Below are 20,205 nucleotides of genomic sequence, written 5' to 3'. Positions count from 1 at the left end.
AGATTCACGCTGCAAAACGAATAGTTTCTTACCTGTCGGTGTAGTTTTGCAGCTTGAAGATCTTTCTGGATTCACTAGCGAACCCACCCACCTCCGCCAGGAAGATGAGGCTGGAGGAAGAGGGGGTAAAATGGAAAAGATCAGAAGGAATGAAAACGTACAGAAAAATGGACCTGAAGGATTAATCAATCGCCTAGGGTTAAAAAAAAAGAAAAAGGGATAAAAGAACCCGAAGATGGCGCCCCAAAGGTGGGACTTCAGCAGGAAGCACGACGACGTCACGGGAGGTGCACCAAATGGTGGGTCGTCGCCGCCCACCTGGGCTACAAAAAAAAAAAGAAAAGACTACGAATCCTGACCCAACCACAAGATCGCGGAATAATGCACAGCATAGTGAATCCAGAAAGATCTTCAAGCTGCAAAACTACACCGACAGGTAAACTATTCGTTGTTAAAGCCTCAGCAGCACAGGGGCAGCCGGGTGCAGAGTGAGTTAGGCCCAATGTTATCCTATGGGAGGCTGGGGGTCTTTGGTTGGTGGCTGCTGACTAGCAGGCCACGCGGCTGTGGGAGCTGGGCTCCTGGTCACTTAGGGCAAGTGGGGAAGTAGATTGGAGTAGAGGTTGCACTGCCTGGGGCACTTGGGCGGCTGGGTGCAGGGTGCTTTTGAGCAATTGGGCGCTCAATGGATTGCAATGGAGAAGAACGAACAAAGGCTGCAAGCTCGGGGACGAAGATTCTTCAAATGCGACCACCACTTCGAGAGGTAAGTTGGGTAGTTGGAGGATAGGTAGGTACTCATGAGTTGGGCTCAGGGGTCGCAGGGCGGCAGGTGCAGGGGTGCCTTTTGGTGTCGGGAAATCTTACCCTCTGTTGATCGCGGTTGCTGTCGGCAGGAGCTTCAAGGTGGGTCCTTGGATGCCAGATTCAGGGTCAGTCGCCGGGGGGACGTCCTCGTGGTCTTTGTCCACTCCAGCACAGGCCAGGCTCGGCTGGTGCGGAGTGTGCAGGGTTTGCGGTTCCTGGCTGATGCCAGGGGTCGGTTACTCGCTTTGAGCACTGCCACTGCTCGTGGGAGTCCCAGATGCTCAGTGTGACGAAGTTGCAGGCCACGGGAGATGCTTGGATTTAGCAGTAGTAGGTTCGAGGGTTGACAGGCCGGTAGGGCTGGGGCCAAAGCAGTTGGTGTCTTCCTTGTTAGCAGCTGCATGACAGGTCTTCTTTCTTATTGATTTTTGCTGTTTCAGAATCTGGATCTAAGGGGTGGGTACACCGCCTATCCTGCCACTCTCCTGTGGGAGGGGGGCAGTGACCTAGTCCTGATTGTGCAGGACTCCCCATCTTCAAGATGGCGAAAGCCCGGGTATGTGCTTGCCCCCCACCCCCTTCCCCCACCTGAGGGGTGGGGTTGGCAGAGGCTGGCACACACCCGCTGTCCTTCCTTGGGGTTTTCCGGCCAGTCTTCCCGCCAGAGAGGGGGGCTTACAACCAGTAGGGGCCAGTTGCTGGGTACAGCAAGTGGCCTGGAGATGCCTTTGAATCTTCCTCTGCCCATCCTGGGGGAAGAGACCTAGCCCCTCACCCAGGATGTGCATTGTTGCAAGCCCAGGAGAGCGGACGGCTCTCTACCCAGGCGTCCAGCAACATGTCTGCTGTTTGGCAGCACCTCAGACCAGATGTGGATTGTAGGTTAGGTTCAGGAGGCATCTCTGAGATGCCCTCGGTCGTGCATTGTACATTTAATCCTGCACTGGCATCATTTGGGGGTTTAATGTGCTGAGAAGTTTGATACCAAACTCCTCAGTCTTCAGTGAAGGCATCATGGTGCTGTGGAGTTCGTGTTTGACTATCTCCTAGCACCATATACACTTAGATGGCAGCACTGCACTTACAGGGCCCAGGAATGGACCTGGGTACTGTAGGGGCACAGGGCTCATGCTCCTGTACCCACACCACTGGCATAGACACCCAGCTAGGGGGGTGGCTGATGTATGCCAGGGTAGTGTAGGTTGTGGGCATGGCACACAGGAATGTGTGCCATGTTGACTGGTTTGTCCTATACCCAGACACTCAGCCTGCAAGGGCAGTGTGTTTGTGTCAGGATACAAGGCCTCTAAGGGTGGCACAATAAGTGCTGCAGCCCTTGGGGGCCATCCGTGGTCACAAGGCCCTGGGTATCTAGTGTACCATTTACCAGGGGCTGACATGTGGCCAGGGTTTGCCAGTTTGGATTTTAGATTGCAGCACAGTTTTTAGAGAAGGAACATAGGCCCTGGGCACCTGATTGGCAGGAGACCAGGGCACACTCAAAGTACATTCAGCAATTCAGGAAAAAGTGGGGGCATACCATGCAAGAAAGATGGCACTTTCTCACAGATACCATCAGCATACTGCTGTGGGATGTTGGTCCACCAAGAATTACAAAACCTTAAATTGTACTATTGTGCAGCCCAGCTGACAGTGATAAATGATTGGGCCTTCGCAGAGCTGATTGACGCTGCCTTTATGACTGGCCGAGGGGTGAAGCCCAAAAGAGGGTTCCTCAGGGCACTATACAACGCTGGATGGAAAGAACAGGTGGTTCAGATCTGAAGAGACGCTGCTAAGGCTATATTGAATGGAGTCGAAGGTCACCCTTGAGACTCCTTAGGGGAGACTGATGTCCTCCTGGATTTGAAATTCCTGGCTGGCTTCCGACAATAGGATCCAACAGGTATTTCTAAGGTGGGGGGGGAGGGATGTCTGTTTGCAGAACGGCATGCAACACCATAGTCGGCCCACTTGGATGAAAAACCTAAATAGGCCCCATTATAATACAAGATTCTGGTGGCTCCACTGCATAAACATGCAGTTGTGCAGATTTCTGCAGCTCTAGTTGAGACCAGCCTACATGTAACCCTTGGATAAGTTGAAGGAAAGATGGGAACCAGAAATGGAGATCATTGGGTATCCTGACTGGGAAGACGCATTTAGGTTTCCAACGGAGGCAGCAGTTACAGGAGGATTCCTACTCCTACAGCTGAAGATACTACAGAGAGCATACTAGCCGTGTTGGGTGCCTCTGCTGTTACCACAGAGGGACACTGGTGCATACTAGATGGGGAATGCCTGGAACTGAGGACCTTCTGGTCAAGAATGCAAAGCTTCATAGAACAGGGGATTGGACAATCCATTGACTTGTCTGCACAAGTGGTATGAGTAGGTATGTGAGGGAGCAAACAATACCCTTACATTCCCCTCCTGTTTTGCAATGTGGCTTGGTGGTTGCAAGCGGAGAGAACTGTATACTAGGCATGCAGCTGACTGAAATAATTTTAGAAAATATGGGGCCCATGGGAGGAGATTCGAGAACTGGAGGATTGTACAGAGACTGTAGATAACAAAATCTCATAATGAACTGTTGGGTAGCCTGGACCATTGGGTCGATGTCCCATCCAGTCAGCGGAGATGTGGGATGGTGTTTGGGGAGATGGATAGTTGTTGTGGAGATATCCCTGAGACGCCAACATTTGTAAAATGTTACCATGTAAGTATCAGTTTGTGTCATGTAGTGCTGTAGATCTAATTACTGAAGCCCCAGGTTGTTGCAGAAGCGTTTGTCGCTACGCTCCATTTTCATGTTTACATGCAAGTGGGAAAAGGAATCCAATATCTGATCCGATGCTTATGTGCATTACCAGTAGTAAGTGGAGTCATTACATCAAGGCTCGAAGATTTCTTTGAAGAAAAACAAGTTGCGAGCGTCCAAGCTGAACACTAGATGGCAAGAGTATGCAAGCATGTTAACCTACATCGCTACATGCCACAAATGGATGCTTACAGGGTAAGTAACATTTTCCTTACTGTGTGTAAGAGATGGACAAAGGACCACCATCTGGTTTAGCTGTTTCAACAACAGTCTGTTTCCAAAACGTTGCACTTGAATTCTGGGCACATAGCTCATCTATTACCGTGATAGTGGATAGGCTGTAAACTATTAAATTTAACATCTTGTGCGAAATCCTAGCCGTGGGGATATTCAAAGCATGTGATTGGAATATGCCATTGTCTAAATCTGTAAATCAAATTAGGTTTGATTGCTTTCTTGTAGTTACAATTGTTGAATGAACCTTTCAAAAATCCATCCTTTACATACATTTTTTCTGGTGCTACAATCCATAGCATTTTGTAATAATGACTTTTTCCTCTTTTTACAGTGTGGTGGTTTCTGTCTTTCATGTGAAATTATGCTTTTTTGTTTTTTATAGACCATGTCTATCGACATACAACTGCGACATCTGGAAATGCAGCAGGGGCAGTTCCTGACTCTCTTTCGGGAGTGGGAAACCCAGTTTTCTCAATGGCAGGAGCTCCTTCGGACCTATCCACACAAGGACCAACTCCAAGAGTATGAGAAGCAGTGGAAAACCTGGCATGAGCAGATGAAAGTTACTCAGTCCCATCTACAGGAGAAAGCAACCTCACTGCGGACTATGCAGCACCCATACATGAGTAATCCATACATGGCTGTTATGCCTCCTTTTCCTGCCTACATGCCTCCTGCACCTATAATGCCTCCAACTTTTCCACCAATGCCTCCACCATTGCCTCCAGTAGCACCTGCGCCTCCACCCCCTGTTCCTCCAGTTGCTATCACTTCTTTACCGCCGCCTGAGCCTACACCTGCACCACCACCTTCGACTGCTGTAGCTTCTACCCAAGCAAGCAGTCTGGCTTCAGTGACTCCACCTGTGAGTTCTCAGTCGATGGATGCTGGCAGAGTACCATTACTTCCCACTCCTGGCTTGCCTCTTCTGCCAGGCTCTGTTCCTTTTCCTCCCCCACCTCTACCACCGACATTGTCAGCTATTGGTCTTACTGAGATGTCATCCTCTCCAGTTCCATCAGCTCTACCCTCCACCTCAATACCACCACCACCTCCACCTTATGGAGATGCAGATTCATTGAGGATAACTGGTCCACCACCTGGATTCTTCAATCCTCCCCCAAGGTAGGTTTGAACATTTTTGTTAATTTAACAATACTATTTGTATTTCAGCTTGAATGTGAATACTATGTAAGTTGAACTTTGCCTCCTGTCATTTAGTCTTCTATTCAGCTAGTTCAAAAGTTAAAGATTTATATGGTTGAGGCCATGTAAATGACGCGGCCATTTTGGAAAAGTTCAATACCGAAGGGTAATGTAATCGGTGTCGCGTCACTCACAGGGTTGAAAAAGTTTAAGCAGCATAGCAGCCCGTGGCTCATTCAATATTAGTAAGTTACCTAAATGGGGCGACGGCTGGTAAACATTGACCTATAGCTTCCCCTGGAGTACTAGATAATAGTGGGGCTATACAGAACTGAAGTACAGTCACGGTGAGTTATACTGAGGCAATTGTGTCAGAGAATCATGGTGATAATGTACCTTTGGTGTCACTAGAGAGCCCATGTATAGCGTCATGGCAGTCTATCTGGCCACACTAATTGGACTGCTGTATACAGCATAATGTACCGGGTGAGGTTAGTTCATGAAATAGTGGCTCCTTACGAGCCGCTATTTCATTCTTGTCACTAATATTATGTTCGAGGCATGTGGGCTGCTGAATTCATATCTGTGCATAGATCGCCGCCTAGTGTTGGGTCTGGATGTTTGCACGTTGTTGTCCTGGAAGAGACTTCGAGGTATCCTGGGATAGGTGACTCCTCCCCTGGACTACAGTGCGCATGGGCATCCTCTCCATCCTCAGATTGTTTTTTTCCGCCATTGGGTTCGGATGTGCTATCTTAGCTCAAGTTAGGAAAAACTTTATCGAGGCCAAAAGGCCTTTAGTTCGCGTCGGTACTGTTTTCTCGATCGGTTTTGATACTACTTTGTTAGTTTAACAACTTTCAGCACCGACTTTTCGCTTCTTACCTGCCCATCGACGACATCGACGATGGAATCGAGGACACCGTTCAAAAGATGTCCGGTATGCAATGCGAAATATCCCCACATCGACGTCCATCCGGTGTGCAACAAATGCCTTTCGCCGGATCACGACGAATCGACATGCATGGCCTGTGCCCGGTTCCGTTCAAAGAAGACTCTACGGAATCGACGAGCGGCAAGACTCGAAGCGCAGCACGCGGCACCGGCCCCGGCAGACCTCTTCAACGCCGAGACCGAAGATGTCGAAGAATTGGAGATCCTACCCTCCAGTCCCGTTTCCGAACATGACTCCGGATCGAACGACGTCGACGAATCACTCTTTCGCAGAGTTGAAGACGACACCGAGGTAGGAGACTACGATGAGGCCTTAGGGGCCGAAGAGAGTAGCTCCAATGACGAGCAAGGCCTACCCGTTCAGACTGAAGAGAGCCCAGTGCCACAGTCTATGGCTCCGGTCGAGGGATCGCCTTCGGGCCTTACCCGAGACCTATCCTGCAGTTCTTCGGCCCCGCCCTCGGGCCCGGCCTCGGACGTTCAGCGGCAGCCATTATTACCTAAACCGGCTGGTTTCCCTTCTTCAAAACCGAAACCGAAAGCTGCACTGGTTCAATCGAAACCGAAACCAAAAGTGGCGCTGGTCGGATCGAGGCCTTCCACACCTTCGACGCCAGCGAAGCGCGTCGGCACCGAGCGCACCAAGCCAGACTTCGGTGCTGAACTTGAAGCGGCCGACGTCGGAGTCGGCATACGGAAAAAGGCCTTCGGTGCCAACAAACCTGATCGGTTCCCGGCGTCGACGCCATCGACTCCGACACCAAAGGGCACACTGCCGGCTGCGTCTCACATCGCTTCCACGGCAACACCGAAGCCTCATGCATCGAAGACGTCGACGGCCATTCCCGCCCCTCGACTCGATGACCCGCCGGCGCCGAAAAAGTCGACGACCCCCTCTACAGACCTGGTCGGCGCAAAAGCCTCAAAGGCGCTCCAAGTGCGACCTGGTGCAGCACAAAGCAGCAAAACCAAAACGGTCCCCCAGGACACGTCGGGCTCCGGCCCAATAAAAGCTCCAGCAGCCTCCTCGGCGCCAGCCAACATTACTTTTGGCCTGCCTCCGTCCACGATCCCAAAAATATTCCAACTCAGGACACGGGTCACCCACTCCACAACTACACTTGCTGAGGCGTCTCCGTCACATGTCATCGACGCCAACACCGGCAGGATGGTTATCCACGAACGGAGGATAACTTCGGAGCCACCTTTGGACCCTTTCCGGATCCCACTAAAAAGGAAGCTGCCTGTGGACTCAGAACCTCCCCTAAGCGAATCTTACCACTCGCCCTACCAGGATCCACAATCATTCTCTCCCACACACTCCGACACGGATGTGTTGGAGGACTACATGGATGACCGACTCCCCTACCACAGAGACATAGACCCTGATTACCAACAGGACCCTGATCAAACTTGGGGCGACCCTGTAGATCCAGGTGCACCTCTAGATGCACAGGACCCACAACTCTATGGGGCGAAAACATCTCCCACAGAGGACACTGCAGCATTCAACGCTCTTATCGAACGTGCCGCAAATAATCATGGAGTGCAGCTTCACTCTGACACCATCGAGGACGACTTTCTTATGGACTCCTTCGCATCCTCAGAAAGACATGTAAAAACTCTGCCCATGTTGAAAGGGGTCCTCAAACCAGCCAAGGACATCTTCAAAGAACCCACCAGGGCACGAGTGATAAACCCCAGGATCGATAAGAAATACAGATCGGCGCCTGGGGACCCTACTTACATCAGAGGCCAATTACCACTAGACTCCATTGTCGTAGCGAATGCTCGCAAGAGGGCACACTCGCAGACGACAGGTGACGCTCCTCCCCCGGACAAAGAGTCCAAGGTGCTAGAGACCTCCGGCAAGCGAGTTGCCGCCCAGGCTGCCAACATATGGCGCATAGCCAACACTCAAGCGCTCCTCGCTCGCTACGATAGAGCGCACTATGACACATTGGAACAACTACTCCAACATCTCCCTGACCAGTACAAAGAAGGTGCAGAAATTCTTATCAGAGGGACAGCTACTCACAAATGCTTCCATCAAGTGTGCACTAGATGCCGCAGACACGGCGGCCAGGGCCATAAACACAAGCGTCATGCTGCGACGACATGCCTGGTTACAAACCGGAGGTGCAAAATAATATACTCAACCAGCCTGTCAACCCCGACTATTTATTCGGACCGGAGGTTGACACCACCCTTGAGAAAATAAAAAAGGACACGGACACCGCAAAGTCCATGGGGGCTCTCCAGACTCAGTCCTTTCGGAGCAGCTCCTTTCGTCGCCCCGGAAATAGAGGAGCAAGTAGAGGACAGGGGTCACAGCAGACCTACAACAAGGGCAATACACAAACCACCTACGATAAAAACACCCGGGGTGGATATCGTGGCTCCAGTACAAAGGGAAGAGGACGCGGCTACGGCAACACCAGGTCCTCCCCCAAGAACAAGCAGTGACGCCCTCTCCCTTCCTCCCGACCACATAACACCTGTCGGGGGAAGGCTACAAAGGTTCCTGTCCACGTGGAACTCCATCACCACGGACAGGTGGGTCAAAGATATTGTCAAATACGGTTACTGTCTAGAGCTAACCTCCACTCCACCCACAATTCCTCCAAGAAACCGTCCTATGTCCTCAGAGCACTTAACGCTCTTACAGCAGGAGGTGCAAAGCATGCTTCTAAAAGGCGCAATAGTGGTCGTACCCGTCCACGAGCAAGGTACGGGGGTGTACTCCCTGTACTTTTTAGTACCGAAGAAGGACGGGTCACTCAGACCTATATTAGACCTGAGACCCCTAAACAGATACATTCTTTCCGAGCATTTTCACATGCTCACTCCAGCAAGTCCTCCCGCTGCTCAAGCAGGGAGACTTTCTAGCCACACTGGACCTCAAGGATGCGTATTTCCACATACCCATTCACCAATCACACAAAAAATACCTCCGGTTCACTGTTCAAGGACAGCACTACCAATTCAGAGTCCTTCCCTTCGGCGTGACAACGGCACCAAGGGTGTTTACAAAGTGCCTAGCTACTGTGGCGGCACATCTACGGAGGCAGCACATACACGTCTACCCTTACCTGGACGACTGGCTCGTTCAAGCGAAGTCAGCCCAGCAATGTGCCAGCCACATGTCCCGCACCATTCACCTCCTTCACAGTCTGGGGTTCTCACTAAATTACCCAAAATCCCATCTCCAGCCCGCACACGTACAACAGTACCTAGGTGCGACTATAGACACTCTGGCGGCCACAGCTCAGCCAAATTTAGTGAGGATCAACAGCATACAAATGCTGATCTCCAGGTTCAAACCCCAACACTCCCTTCCTGTGCGAGTGTTCATGCAGTTGATAGGCATGATGGCCTCCTGCATTTTCATAGTCCCACACGCGAGATTACATCTGCGCCCGCTTCAGGAGTGCTTAGCACGTCAGTGGAATCAGGCTCAAGGACAGTTGAAAGACCTAGTGTTGGTGAGCGGTCGGGCATACAACTCTCTGCATTGGTGGAATCCTCTAAACCTTTGCAAGGGCTGACCGTTCCAAGAGCCTGTTCCACAAATAGTACTGACAGCGGACGCGTCTCTCCAGGGATGGGGAGCTCATGTACTCCACTACACAGTGCAGGGACTATGGACGACACAACAGAAGAAGATGCACATCAACCTTCTGGAACTGATGGCAATCTTCCTGGCCATGAAGGCATTCAAAGTACATCTGTGCAACAAAGTCGTGTTGATCCGGACGGACAACATGACTGCCATGTACTACATACAGAAGCAGGGAGGAACACACTCTCCACAGTTGTCTCATCTGGCTCAGAGCATGTGGAAGTGGGCCATTCAGAGGAACATGTTCCTCATGGCAGAACACCTCCCCGGCAAGGACAACCAGATGGCGGATCTGCTCAGCAGACACAGCCACCAGATGCACGAGTGGGAGTTACACCCATCAGTACTCCAACCGTACTTCCAGCAATGGGGTCATCCAGAGATAGACCTATTCGCCACAAGCGAAAACGCAAAATGCCAAAGCTTTGCCGCCAGGTTCCCACATCCGCAGTCGCAGGGCAATGCGATATGGATGAACTGGTCTGGCAGATTTGCGTACGCTTTTCCCCCAGCGCCGTTGATACCGCTGGTGGCTCGCAAACTCAGACAACACTCCCTGACACTCGTCCTAGTTGCTCCTACGTGGGCACGCCAGCCATGGTACACCACCTTCCTCGAACTTTCCGTGGTGCCGCATCAAAGGCTGCGGATCAAACCCGCGCATTTGACGCAGAACCATGGAGAGATTCAGCACCCAGATCCGCAACAGCTGAACCTGGCAATCTGGCTCCTGAAGTCCTAGAGTTTGGCTACCTCAACCTGCCACCTGACTGTATGGACATCATCAAGGAGGCCAGGAGACCCACTACAAGAGCTTGCTATGCAGCCAAATGGAAAAGGTTCGTCATTTATTGCAGTAATAATGACATTAACCCGCTGGACGCATCCATCCAAAACATCATCTGTTACCTCTTACACCTATACCGATGCAATCTGGCGTACACCTCTATACGTGTCCATTTGACCGCAATATCAGCCTATCTGCAAACCAGGCAGCACCTCTCACTATTCAGAGTGCCTGCCATCAAAGCATTCTTGGAAGGACTCAAACGAGTCATTCCACCAAGCCACCCACCGGCTCCAATGTGGAACCTCAACCTGGTCCTCACACGCCTGATGGGTCCACCCTTTGAACCTCTACACTCATGCGAGATTCAATTCCTCACCTGGAAAGTAGCTTTCCTGGTAGCAATCACTTCTTTAAGAAGGGTTAGTGAACTCCAGGCACTAACAGTTCAAGAGCCATTTATACAGGTTCACGCCAACAGGGTCGTACTACGTACCAACCCCAAATTCATGCCCAAGGTAATCTAGCAGTTCCACATGAATCAAACTATTGAACTGCCCGTTTTCTTCCAAAACCCACAAACTGTCGCGGAACGAGCACTCCATACACTAGACGTAAGGAGGGCCCTCATGTACTACATCGACAGGACTAAACCCTTTAGGAAGACAAAACAACTGTTCGTTGCCTTTGCCCCACACCACAAGGGTAACGCCATCTCCAAAGCAGGGATAGCCAGATGGATAGTTAAGTGTATTCAAATCTGTTATCAAAAGGCAAAACGCACATTAACTATTCCCCCACGAGCCCACTCAACACGTAAGTTAGGGGCCTCCATGGCTTTTCTAGGAAATATTCCCCTGCATGATATATGTAGAGCAGCCACCTGGTCCACCACACACACATTTACCAAACACTATTGTGTAGATGTGCAATCAAAACAGCAGGCAGCTGTAGGACAGGCTGTTCTCAAAACCCTTTTTCAGACCGCTGCAGCTGGCACTGGTGGCCGCCGCTAATAGGAGGTACTGCTATGTATTCTATGCACAGATATGAATTCAGCAGCCCACATGCCTCGAACTGAATATGCTACTTACCAGTATGCATCTGTTCTTGGCATGTAGGGCTGCTGACATTCATATCGCCCTCCCTCCTCCCCGGCGCCTGTAGCAGCTGCAGCTCTCAGAATTACTGTAAGCATGGTCATCACTTACTGTATGTACTCCATCACTGCCACAATGGCGAAAAACAATCTGAGGATGGAGAGGATGCCCATGCGCACTGTAGTCCAGGGGAGGAGTCACCTATCCCAGGATACCTTGAAGACTCTTCCAGGACAACAACGTGCAAACATCCGGACCCAACACTAGGCGGCGATCTATGCACAGATATGAATGTCAGCAGCCCTACATGCCAAGAACAGATGCATACTGGTAAGTAGCATATTCAATATTAATCACTGGACAATGTTATTCATTATATCTACCTGAATTGGGCCCTCTAGTGACACCAAAGGTATTATCACCATGATTCTGACACAATTGCCCCAGTGTCACTGACCGTACTTCAGTTCTGTATAGCCCACTATTATCTAGTGCTCCCGGGGAAGCTATATGTCCATGATTAACAGCAGTCACCCCATTTATGTAACTTACTAATATTGAATGAGCCACGGGCTACTGTGCTGGTTAAACTGTTTCGACCCTGTGAGTAACCTGACACAGATTACATTACCCTTCGGTATCGAATAATAACCTTTCAAAAATGGCCACGTCATTTACACGGCCGCAATCCACCGGCTGTGTACAATCCCATCATGTAAGGCGGAGGCCCTGGAACGGAGCACTTCTGCTCCAACGTCCAGCACCTTTTCCGCCAGCCGCACAACAGGACTACTTAAACGGGACCGAGTGTACACATTGTTCTCCGGCAATCCACGAGCGATTTGGGTTGGTAATAGGCTGTGACGTGAAGCCATAACTGTGTATTCCTCTGCTGCTTGTCCGACACTCGAGAGCATTTACATTCCTTTTTTTTTTCCCCTGACTTGTGGCAGAACTGTTGTCTTTCTAGGGCGGCTTCCGGATTCACTATGCTGTGCATTATTCCGCGTTCTGGTGGTTGGGTCCAGGTTCGTAGTCCGTTTTTTTTTTTTTGTAGCCCAGGTGGGTGTAGACGTCCCACCATTTGGTGCACCTCTCGTGGCGACGTCCTGCTTCCTGCGGAAGTCCTACCTCGGGGCGCCATCTTCAGATTCTTTTTTTCCGCCGTTGGGTCTGGATCGTCACCGTGAAGCTCCAGAGTTTTTTGCCGAAGAAAGAAGAAAAAGCACGAGTTTCATCGAAGAGAAGTTGAGGAAGACTACAGAAAGGAAGGAGAACCTCGAACTTCGACGTCCAACAGAGAATGCGAACTCGGGGATACTGAGCGCAGGAATGGACAGAACACCTTTTAAATTCTGCTGTAACTGCCACCACAAATACGCGCAGAAGGACCAACATCCGGTCTGCAACCTTTGCATGCCAGTTGACCACGAGAGCAAGGACTGCAACGCCCGTTCGGCCTTCACACCGAAGACGCTCCAGGTGAGAGAGACAGGGGAGAGCCAACTACAACATGGAGGGCAAGGGGAAAGGCCCCGACACTGTACGAACTGGGCCTCTCCACCAACGACTAAGACACCGTCGCCGAGGGACCCGATGACTTCACGGTCGCAGAGACCGATAAGAAAACGTCTGACAAGGTAGGAGAGACGTCGAGCGCTAAATCCACGACAGGGCCCCGAAAAACAGTCACTCTCGAAAGGAACACCAGCACCGAAAATTTCGACTACCTCGAGTAGATCCAAGAACGAAAAGACAAAGGTAGTCGAAGCAAGGCCACAAAAGTGGGCGTTCGACTTCGAAAGATAAGGTCGCGTCGACACAAGCTCCGTCAAAGACCGTCTCTCGACGCCGAACACGCCTCCGAAATAGCGAAGAAAAAGAGGAGGCTCGAAGCAGAGATGGAGCATCCTTCAAAGGAAAAGGGAGTTCGATGAGAAAATTCACTATCCCAACGAAACCACAGTCGATCGTCTAGGTCGAGGAACAGGAGGAGTTCCACGCAGAATGTGAGAAAGTGCCATCTTTCTTGCATGGTATGCCCCCACTTTTTGTTGAATTGCTGAATGTACTTTGTGATGTGATGTGAAAAGCATGTTCGAGGCATATGAGCTGCAGATTGTACACTTAGCATAGATCGCCATCTGGTGTTGGGCCCGGATGTTTGCAGTTTGTTTTTCTTCTTGGACAGTCTTTGGAAGTCACGAGTTTGGTGACTCCTCCTTCGGTCCGTACTGCGCATGGGCTTCGGCTCCATCCTCAGATTGTTTTTTTCCGCCATCGGGCTCGGATGTGATACTTCGTGCTCCGGCTTCGAACTTCTACGGTTCCAGCCTCGACGGAAAATCCTCGTATCTTCGAGTTTCTTCATCATCATCTTCATCTCTCGAAGCGGCACTTTTCTCCATCCCGTACATCGGCACCGGCCTTCGGGCCCTCCTCGACTCCGGTCCCGGCCAAAGGAAAGGACTCCGTTCAAAAAGTGCCCAAAATGTGGGTCTAAATTTCCCCACACCGACCTCCATCAGGTGTGTAATCTTTGCCTCTCTCCAGAACACGAGGCCAGAGACTGCCCCGCCTGTAAGTATTTTCGATCGAAGAAAACTATCCGGGATCGAAAAGCTCGACGCACCATGGCGCACTCATCGTCTGCAGCTCCACCGGACATCTTCGGAGACGGCGCCGAAGCTTTGGGGCAAACACACACCGAGCAGGAAGAAGACGTCGTCAGCGCTTCCGAAGCAGACGACTCCGACGTGGAGGACATCACACCGGCGCAGCGGGCCGTGAGTACTGTGCCCCCTCCCACCCCCGCGCCCAAAACCAAAGAGACTCAGGTTACTCCCTCGCCTGCCGGCCTGGGCAAAACCAAGACCAAAGCTTCGATCACCCCACCTTCGGGCTCTGTGTCGAAGCATCCAAAGTCTCACGGAAGCTCGGGATCGAGCCAGCCGACGCCCGGTGCCGAAAAACAGCATCCGGCACCGAAGAAAGCAATATCCAGCTCGACTCCGAAGCCACCGGTGCCGAAGCCTGGACTCTCGGTGCCGACCAAACACAAACATAAATCTGTCGGCACCGACGCTCCGACGCCGAAAACTCCTTCGACGCCGAAAAAACAGGAGGCCCCAAAAAAGCATGGCGCACACAAACCATCGAAGCCCTCGGCTCCGAAATCACCGGTGCCGACGGACGATTCGACGCCACTGGCTCTGTTTACACCAGACCCTCTACAAAAGACTCTGTCCAAAGATCCAAAGACTGGACTATTGACTTTAATTATCAAGAAAAGACGCCTTGATACTCCGGCTCCTCTTCCACCACCCAAAAGGAAGGACTCTGCTACTTCACCCCTCAGAGTGCCCTTCCCACTACCGCCTCCCCTACCTCCTCCACCACCTCCACCCCCTCCCCCTCCCAGGTCTCCGCCACCTCCACCTCACTACGATCCGGCCCCATCCCCAGATCCGGATGACGGGGACCCGGACAATTACCCGGCGGACAGCCCAGTGGATCCCACTCCACCAGGGACCCCAGACCCATGGGAGGATTACAATAACCCTGATATACCAGATATACCTCAGGACGACCTATACCCATCCAGGCCGTCTCCTCCAGAGGACTCCTTAGGGTTTCATCATTTAGTGCAGAGAGCAGCACACTATCATGGGGTGGACATGCACAGTGAACCAGTGGAAGAAGACTTCCTACTGGATACATTTGACATACAAGACAAATCTACTTCTATCTTACCCATGCTTAAGGGCGTCACCAAGCACGCTACAGAGGTGTTCAAAGACCCTGTCAGGGCCAGAGTACTGAACCCTAGAATAGAGAAGAAGTACAAAGCGGCACCCACAGACCCTGCATACATTAAGGGCCCTGCTCCCCTAGATTCCCTAGTTGTCTCCACAGCTAGAAAGCGGGCTAACTCCCAATCCTCAGGAGAAGCCCCACCGCCAGACAAGGAATCTAAACTTCTGGACGCGTCTGGTAAACGCACCGCCTCCCAAGCTGCAAACATGTGGCGCATTGCAAACACACAAGCACTGCTTGCGCGATATGACCGAGCACACTATGACGAACTAGAGGCTCTTATGCAGCACCTTCCAGAAAAACACAAGCGCAAGGCTCATGACCTGATACAGGAGGGTAAACTAATTACAAACACCTCCATTAAGTGTGCCCTCGATGCAGCCGACACTGCTTCTAGAGCCATAAATACAAGTGTCCTGCTTCGTCGCCATGCCTGGCTCAGGATCTCAGGGTTCAAGCCTGAAGTCCAGGCGTCCATACTCAATCACCCCTTTGACCAGCAAACTCTCTTTGGGCCAAAGGTAGACGAAGCGTTGGAAAAGATGAAAAAGGACACAGACACAGCAAAGTCTATGGGGGCACTCCAAACACAAGCCTCTAAACGTTCCTTTCGACGCTCGTCCTTTCGTGGCACAGGCAGAGGCTCCTCCACCGATAACGCCTCTACCTCCTACAAGTCCCCTCCTCAAAATACCTTTTCAAAGGGCAATCAAAGGGGCGGTTACAGAGGCAACAACAATAAGGGCAGGGGCAAAACCAACAACACCCGTTCTGCCACCCCACCCACACAATGACTCCCCTCCGCTCCCCCCAGACCATCCCACTCCGGTCGGGGGCAGACTACAAGACTTTATCCACACATGGGAGTCCATAACATCGGACAAATGGGTGACCCAAATCATTCGGTCAGGGTACTGTCTCGAACTAACATCTACCCCACCCAATATCCCACCAAGGCACCGTCCAATGTCTCAAGAACATTCCACACTGCTCAAACAAGAGGTACTCTCACTCCTCCAAAAACACGCTATAGAGCAGGTCCCCGTCAATCAACAAAATCTAGGGGTCTACTCCCTATATTTCTTAATACCAAAGAAAGACGGGACCCTCAGACCCATTCTCGACCTCCGGCCTCTAAATGCCTACATACATTCAGACCATTTTCACATGGTCACCCTACAGCAAGTCCTCCCACTCCTCTGCCAGGGAGACTTCCTCACAACCTTGGATCTGAAAGACGCATACTTTCACATTCCAATACACCCCTCTCACAGGAAATACCTCAGGTTCGTGGTGGACGGGCAACATTACCAATTCACGGTTCTCCCCTTCGGGGTCACCACCGCACCACGGGTGTTTACCAAATGCCTAGCAGTAGTAGCAGCACACCTCAGACGTCCACACATTCACGTCTTCCCTTACCTAGACGACTGGCTGATAAAAGCCGCGTCCTACGACCAATGTGTGCAACATACAAACAGCACCATCCAACTGCTCCACCAGCTAGGCTTCACGGTGAACTACCAAAAGTCCCACCTCATACCATCTCACACAAAGCAATATCTCGGGGCCACTATAGACACCTCCAAGGGTATTGCCTATCCAAACTCAGCCAGAATCACAAGCATTCAAGCCTTACGCAAAACATTCCTTCCTCAACACTCTCTTCCAGCAAGAGTGTTTATGAAGCTCATAGGAATGATGGCGTCTTGCATCTTCATAGTGCCCCATGCAAGACTCCACATGCGTCCACTTCAAGAGTGCCTAGCACAACAGTGGAACCAGGCCCAGGGTCAGCTGACGGATCTGGTGTTGGTGGACGGCCGCACACATCACTCTCTGCAGTGGTGGAACACCACAAACCTTTCCAAAGGGCGGCCGTTCCTGGACCCGGTTCCTCAGGTGATTCTAACAGCGGACGCATCGCTCTCCGGCTGGGGAGCGCACCTCCTACACCTCACCATGCAAGGTCTATGGACGCCACAGCAAAAATCGCTCCACATCAACCATCTGGAGCTCTTGGCGATCTTTCTAGCCCTAAAATCTTTCCAAAAACAGATTTCGGGCAAAGCAGTCCTCATTCGCACAGACAATATGACTGCGATGTATTATATACAAAAACAGGGGGGGACACACTCTCCCCAGCTCTCCCGCTTAGCCCAGAGCATATGGAGATGGGCAATTCCCCAAAACATCTTTCTCCTGGCACAGCACGTTCCAGGCGTACAAAACACCATGGCAGATCTGCTCAGCAGACAAACACAACAACTACACGAATGGGAACTGCATCCACAAGTTCTTCACCCATTCTTCCAACAGTGGGGGCATCCTCAGATAGACCTCTTCGCCACCCACGAAAACAAAAAATGCCCAAGCTTCGCCGCCAGATACCCACACCCATTGTCCAAGGGCAATGCGATATGGATGAACTGGTCAGGCAGATTTGCATACGCCTTTCCACCTCTCCCACTAATTCCATTAGTGGTCAGGAAGCTACAACAGCACTCCCTCACACTCATTCTGGTAGCTCCGACGTGGGCCAGGCAGCCGTGGTACACCACGCTACTACAACTGTCAGTGGTACCACATCAAAAACTGCATCTATCCCCATGCCTCCTAACCCAGAACCATGGAGAAATCAGGCTCCCGGACCCAGCTCAGCTCAACCTGGCGATCTGGCTCCTGAAATCCTAGAATTCGGATACCTTCACCTTCCCCCTGATTGCATGAACATCATCATGGAAGCCAGACGTCCTACCACTAGAGCATGCTATGCCGCAAAGTGGAAAAGATTTGTAATTTACTGCCGTAACAATACAATCAACCCTCTAGATGCATCCATACAGCATATCATATGCTATCTGCTCCATCTTCACAGGTGTAACCTGGCATATTCATCCATACGCCTACACCTAGCAGCGATCGCTGCTTATCTACAAAACAGACAGCATTTATCACTCTTCAGAGTGCCCGCTATTAAAGCCTTCATGGAAGGCCTTAAACGAGTAATTCCTCCCAGGGCACCACCTTCCCCTGTATGGAATCTAAATTTAGTTCTTACACGACTAATGGGTCCGCCCTTCGAACCAATGCACAAATGTGAGCTACAGTTTCTCACCTGGAAAACAGCTTTCCTTGTAGCTATCACTTCCCTTAGAAGGGTTGGTGAAATACAAGCGTTCACCATACAGGAACCCTACATACAAATGCATCACAGCAAGGTCATACTTCGCACAAATCCGAAGTTTCTGCCCAAAGTCATTTCCCCCTTCCACCTCAATCAATCAGTGGAATTACCTGTCTTCTTTTCGCAACCCCAATCTGTTGCAGAAAGGGCCCTACACACACTTGATGTGAAAAGGGCGTTGCTATACTACATACAAAGAACGCAACCCTTCAGGAAGACTAAACAATTGTTCGTTTCCTTCTCTCCACCACATAAAGGCAACCCCATTTCTAAATCAGGGATAGCTAGGTGGATTGTAAAATGCATACAAATTTGCTATCAAAAGGTAAAGAGAACATTATCTGTTCCTCCGAAAGCCCACTCTACAAGAAAGTTAGGGGCTTCTATGGCTTTTCTAGGGAATATACCCTTAGATGACATCTGCAAAGCAGCCACATGGTCTACACCGCACACCTTCACAAAACACTATTGTGTAGATGTGCATTCCAAGCAGCAAGCTAGGGTGGGCCAGGCTGTACTAAAGACACTTTTTCAAACAGCTGCAACGGATACCGGTGGTCGCCGCTAAGGTTGGGTACTGCTATATAATCTATGCTAAGTGTACAATCTGCAGCTCATATGCCTCGAACGGAATATGCTACTTACCAGTATGCATCTGTTCTTGGCATGTAGAGCTGCAGAGTTGTACACGCCCACCCGCCTCCCCGGCTACCTGTATCCGTTCCAGTACATCTTATTTAGATACAACACATGGGTTTCTCACTGTTATTACTACGCTCCATCATTTCCCTGTTGGCGAAAAACAATCTGAGGATGGAGCCGAAGCCCATGCGCAGTACGGACCGAAGGAGGAGTCACCAAACTCGTGACTTCCAAAGACTGTCCAAGAAGAAAAACAAACTGCAAACATCCGGGCCCAACACCAGATGGCGATCTATGCTAAGTGTACAACTCTGCAGCTCTACATGCCAAGAACAGATGCATACTGGTAAGTAGCATATTCCTTATGCAGCGTACACTGTAAAGTTTCTTGGCGCTGAAATAAGCAACTGCCTGGGGGAAGGAGGGGGGAAAGGAGGAGAGGAGGGGAACTGGGAGGAGAGAGAATGAGATTAGTGGTACGCTGAGCGGAACAAATAAGTCTTGAGGAGGGATCTGAAATGGGTGTAAGGTGAAGCTAGTCTTGCATCAAGGGGGAGGGTATTCCAAAGGGATGGAGCTAGGAACGAGAATCTAAGACCGCCCCATTTCTTGCGCTTGAATTTAGGGACTTTAAGAAGAGCCAAGTGGGCCGAGCGCAAATTATGGGAGGGGACATACGGGTGGATGAGAGAAGAAATGAACGAGGGGCTGATACCGGCCAGGGATTTAAAGATAAGGCAGCCTAACTTGAATTTACAGCGTTCAGAGACAGGGAGCCAGTGCAAGGATTTTAACAGAGGGCAGGTGTGGTGGTGCCTCGGTTGATGGAAGATGAGGCGAGCTGCCTGGTTCTGAACAAGCTGCAAGCGATTGAGCTGGTAGTCAGGAATGCCTACGTACAGGGAGTTGGCGTAGTCCATTCTGGAAATGACTAATGCCAAAAGAGCTAAGGTGAGGGCTTCGGTAGTGAGGAAGCGTGCAATTTTCCGGATTTTACGTAGTTGAAAGAAACGGGCAGAGACAGTGGCGTTTATCTGGGGTTTCATCGACAGATCTTTGCTGATAACTCTCAGACTTTTAGTCGAG

General features: G+C 50.9%; 1 protein-coding gene across 3 annotated transcripts in view; it reads left to right on the top strand.

The window, feature by feature from the left end:
• YLPM1 (YLP motif containing 1) overlaps positions 1–20,205 on the top strand; it is an 820,959-nt gene that overhangs the window by 101,033 nt on the left and 699,721 nt on the right. For all 3 annotated transcript variants that reach the window (XM_085626748.1, XM_085626747.1, XM_085626749.1), the window contains exon 3: positions 4,248–4,990. In XM_085626748.1, coding sequence (XP_085482874.1) covers positions 4,248–4,990 — 743 coding nt within the window. The remainder of the gene's footprint in view (positions 1–4,247; positions 4,991–20,205) is intronic.

The sequence above is a fragment of the Triturus cristatus genome, chromosome 9 (genome assembly GCF_964204655.1).
Source record: "Triturus cristatus chromosome 9, aTriCri1.1, whole genome shotgun sequence".
Classification (NCBI taxonomy): Eukaryota; Metazoa; Chordata; class Amphibia; order Caudata; family Salamandridae; genus Triturus; species Triturus cristatus.
The sequence above is the reverse complement of the archived record's forward strand: the minus strand, read 5'-3'. Positions and strand labels throughout refer to the sequence as shown.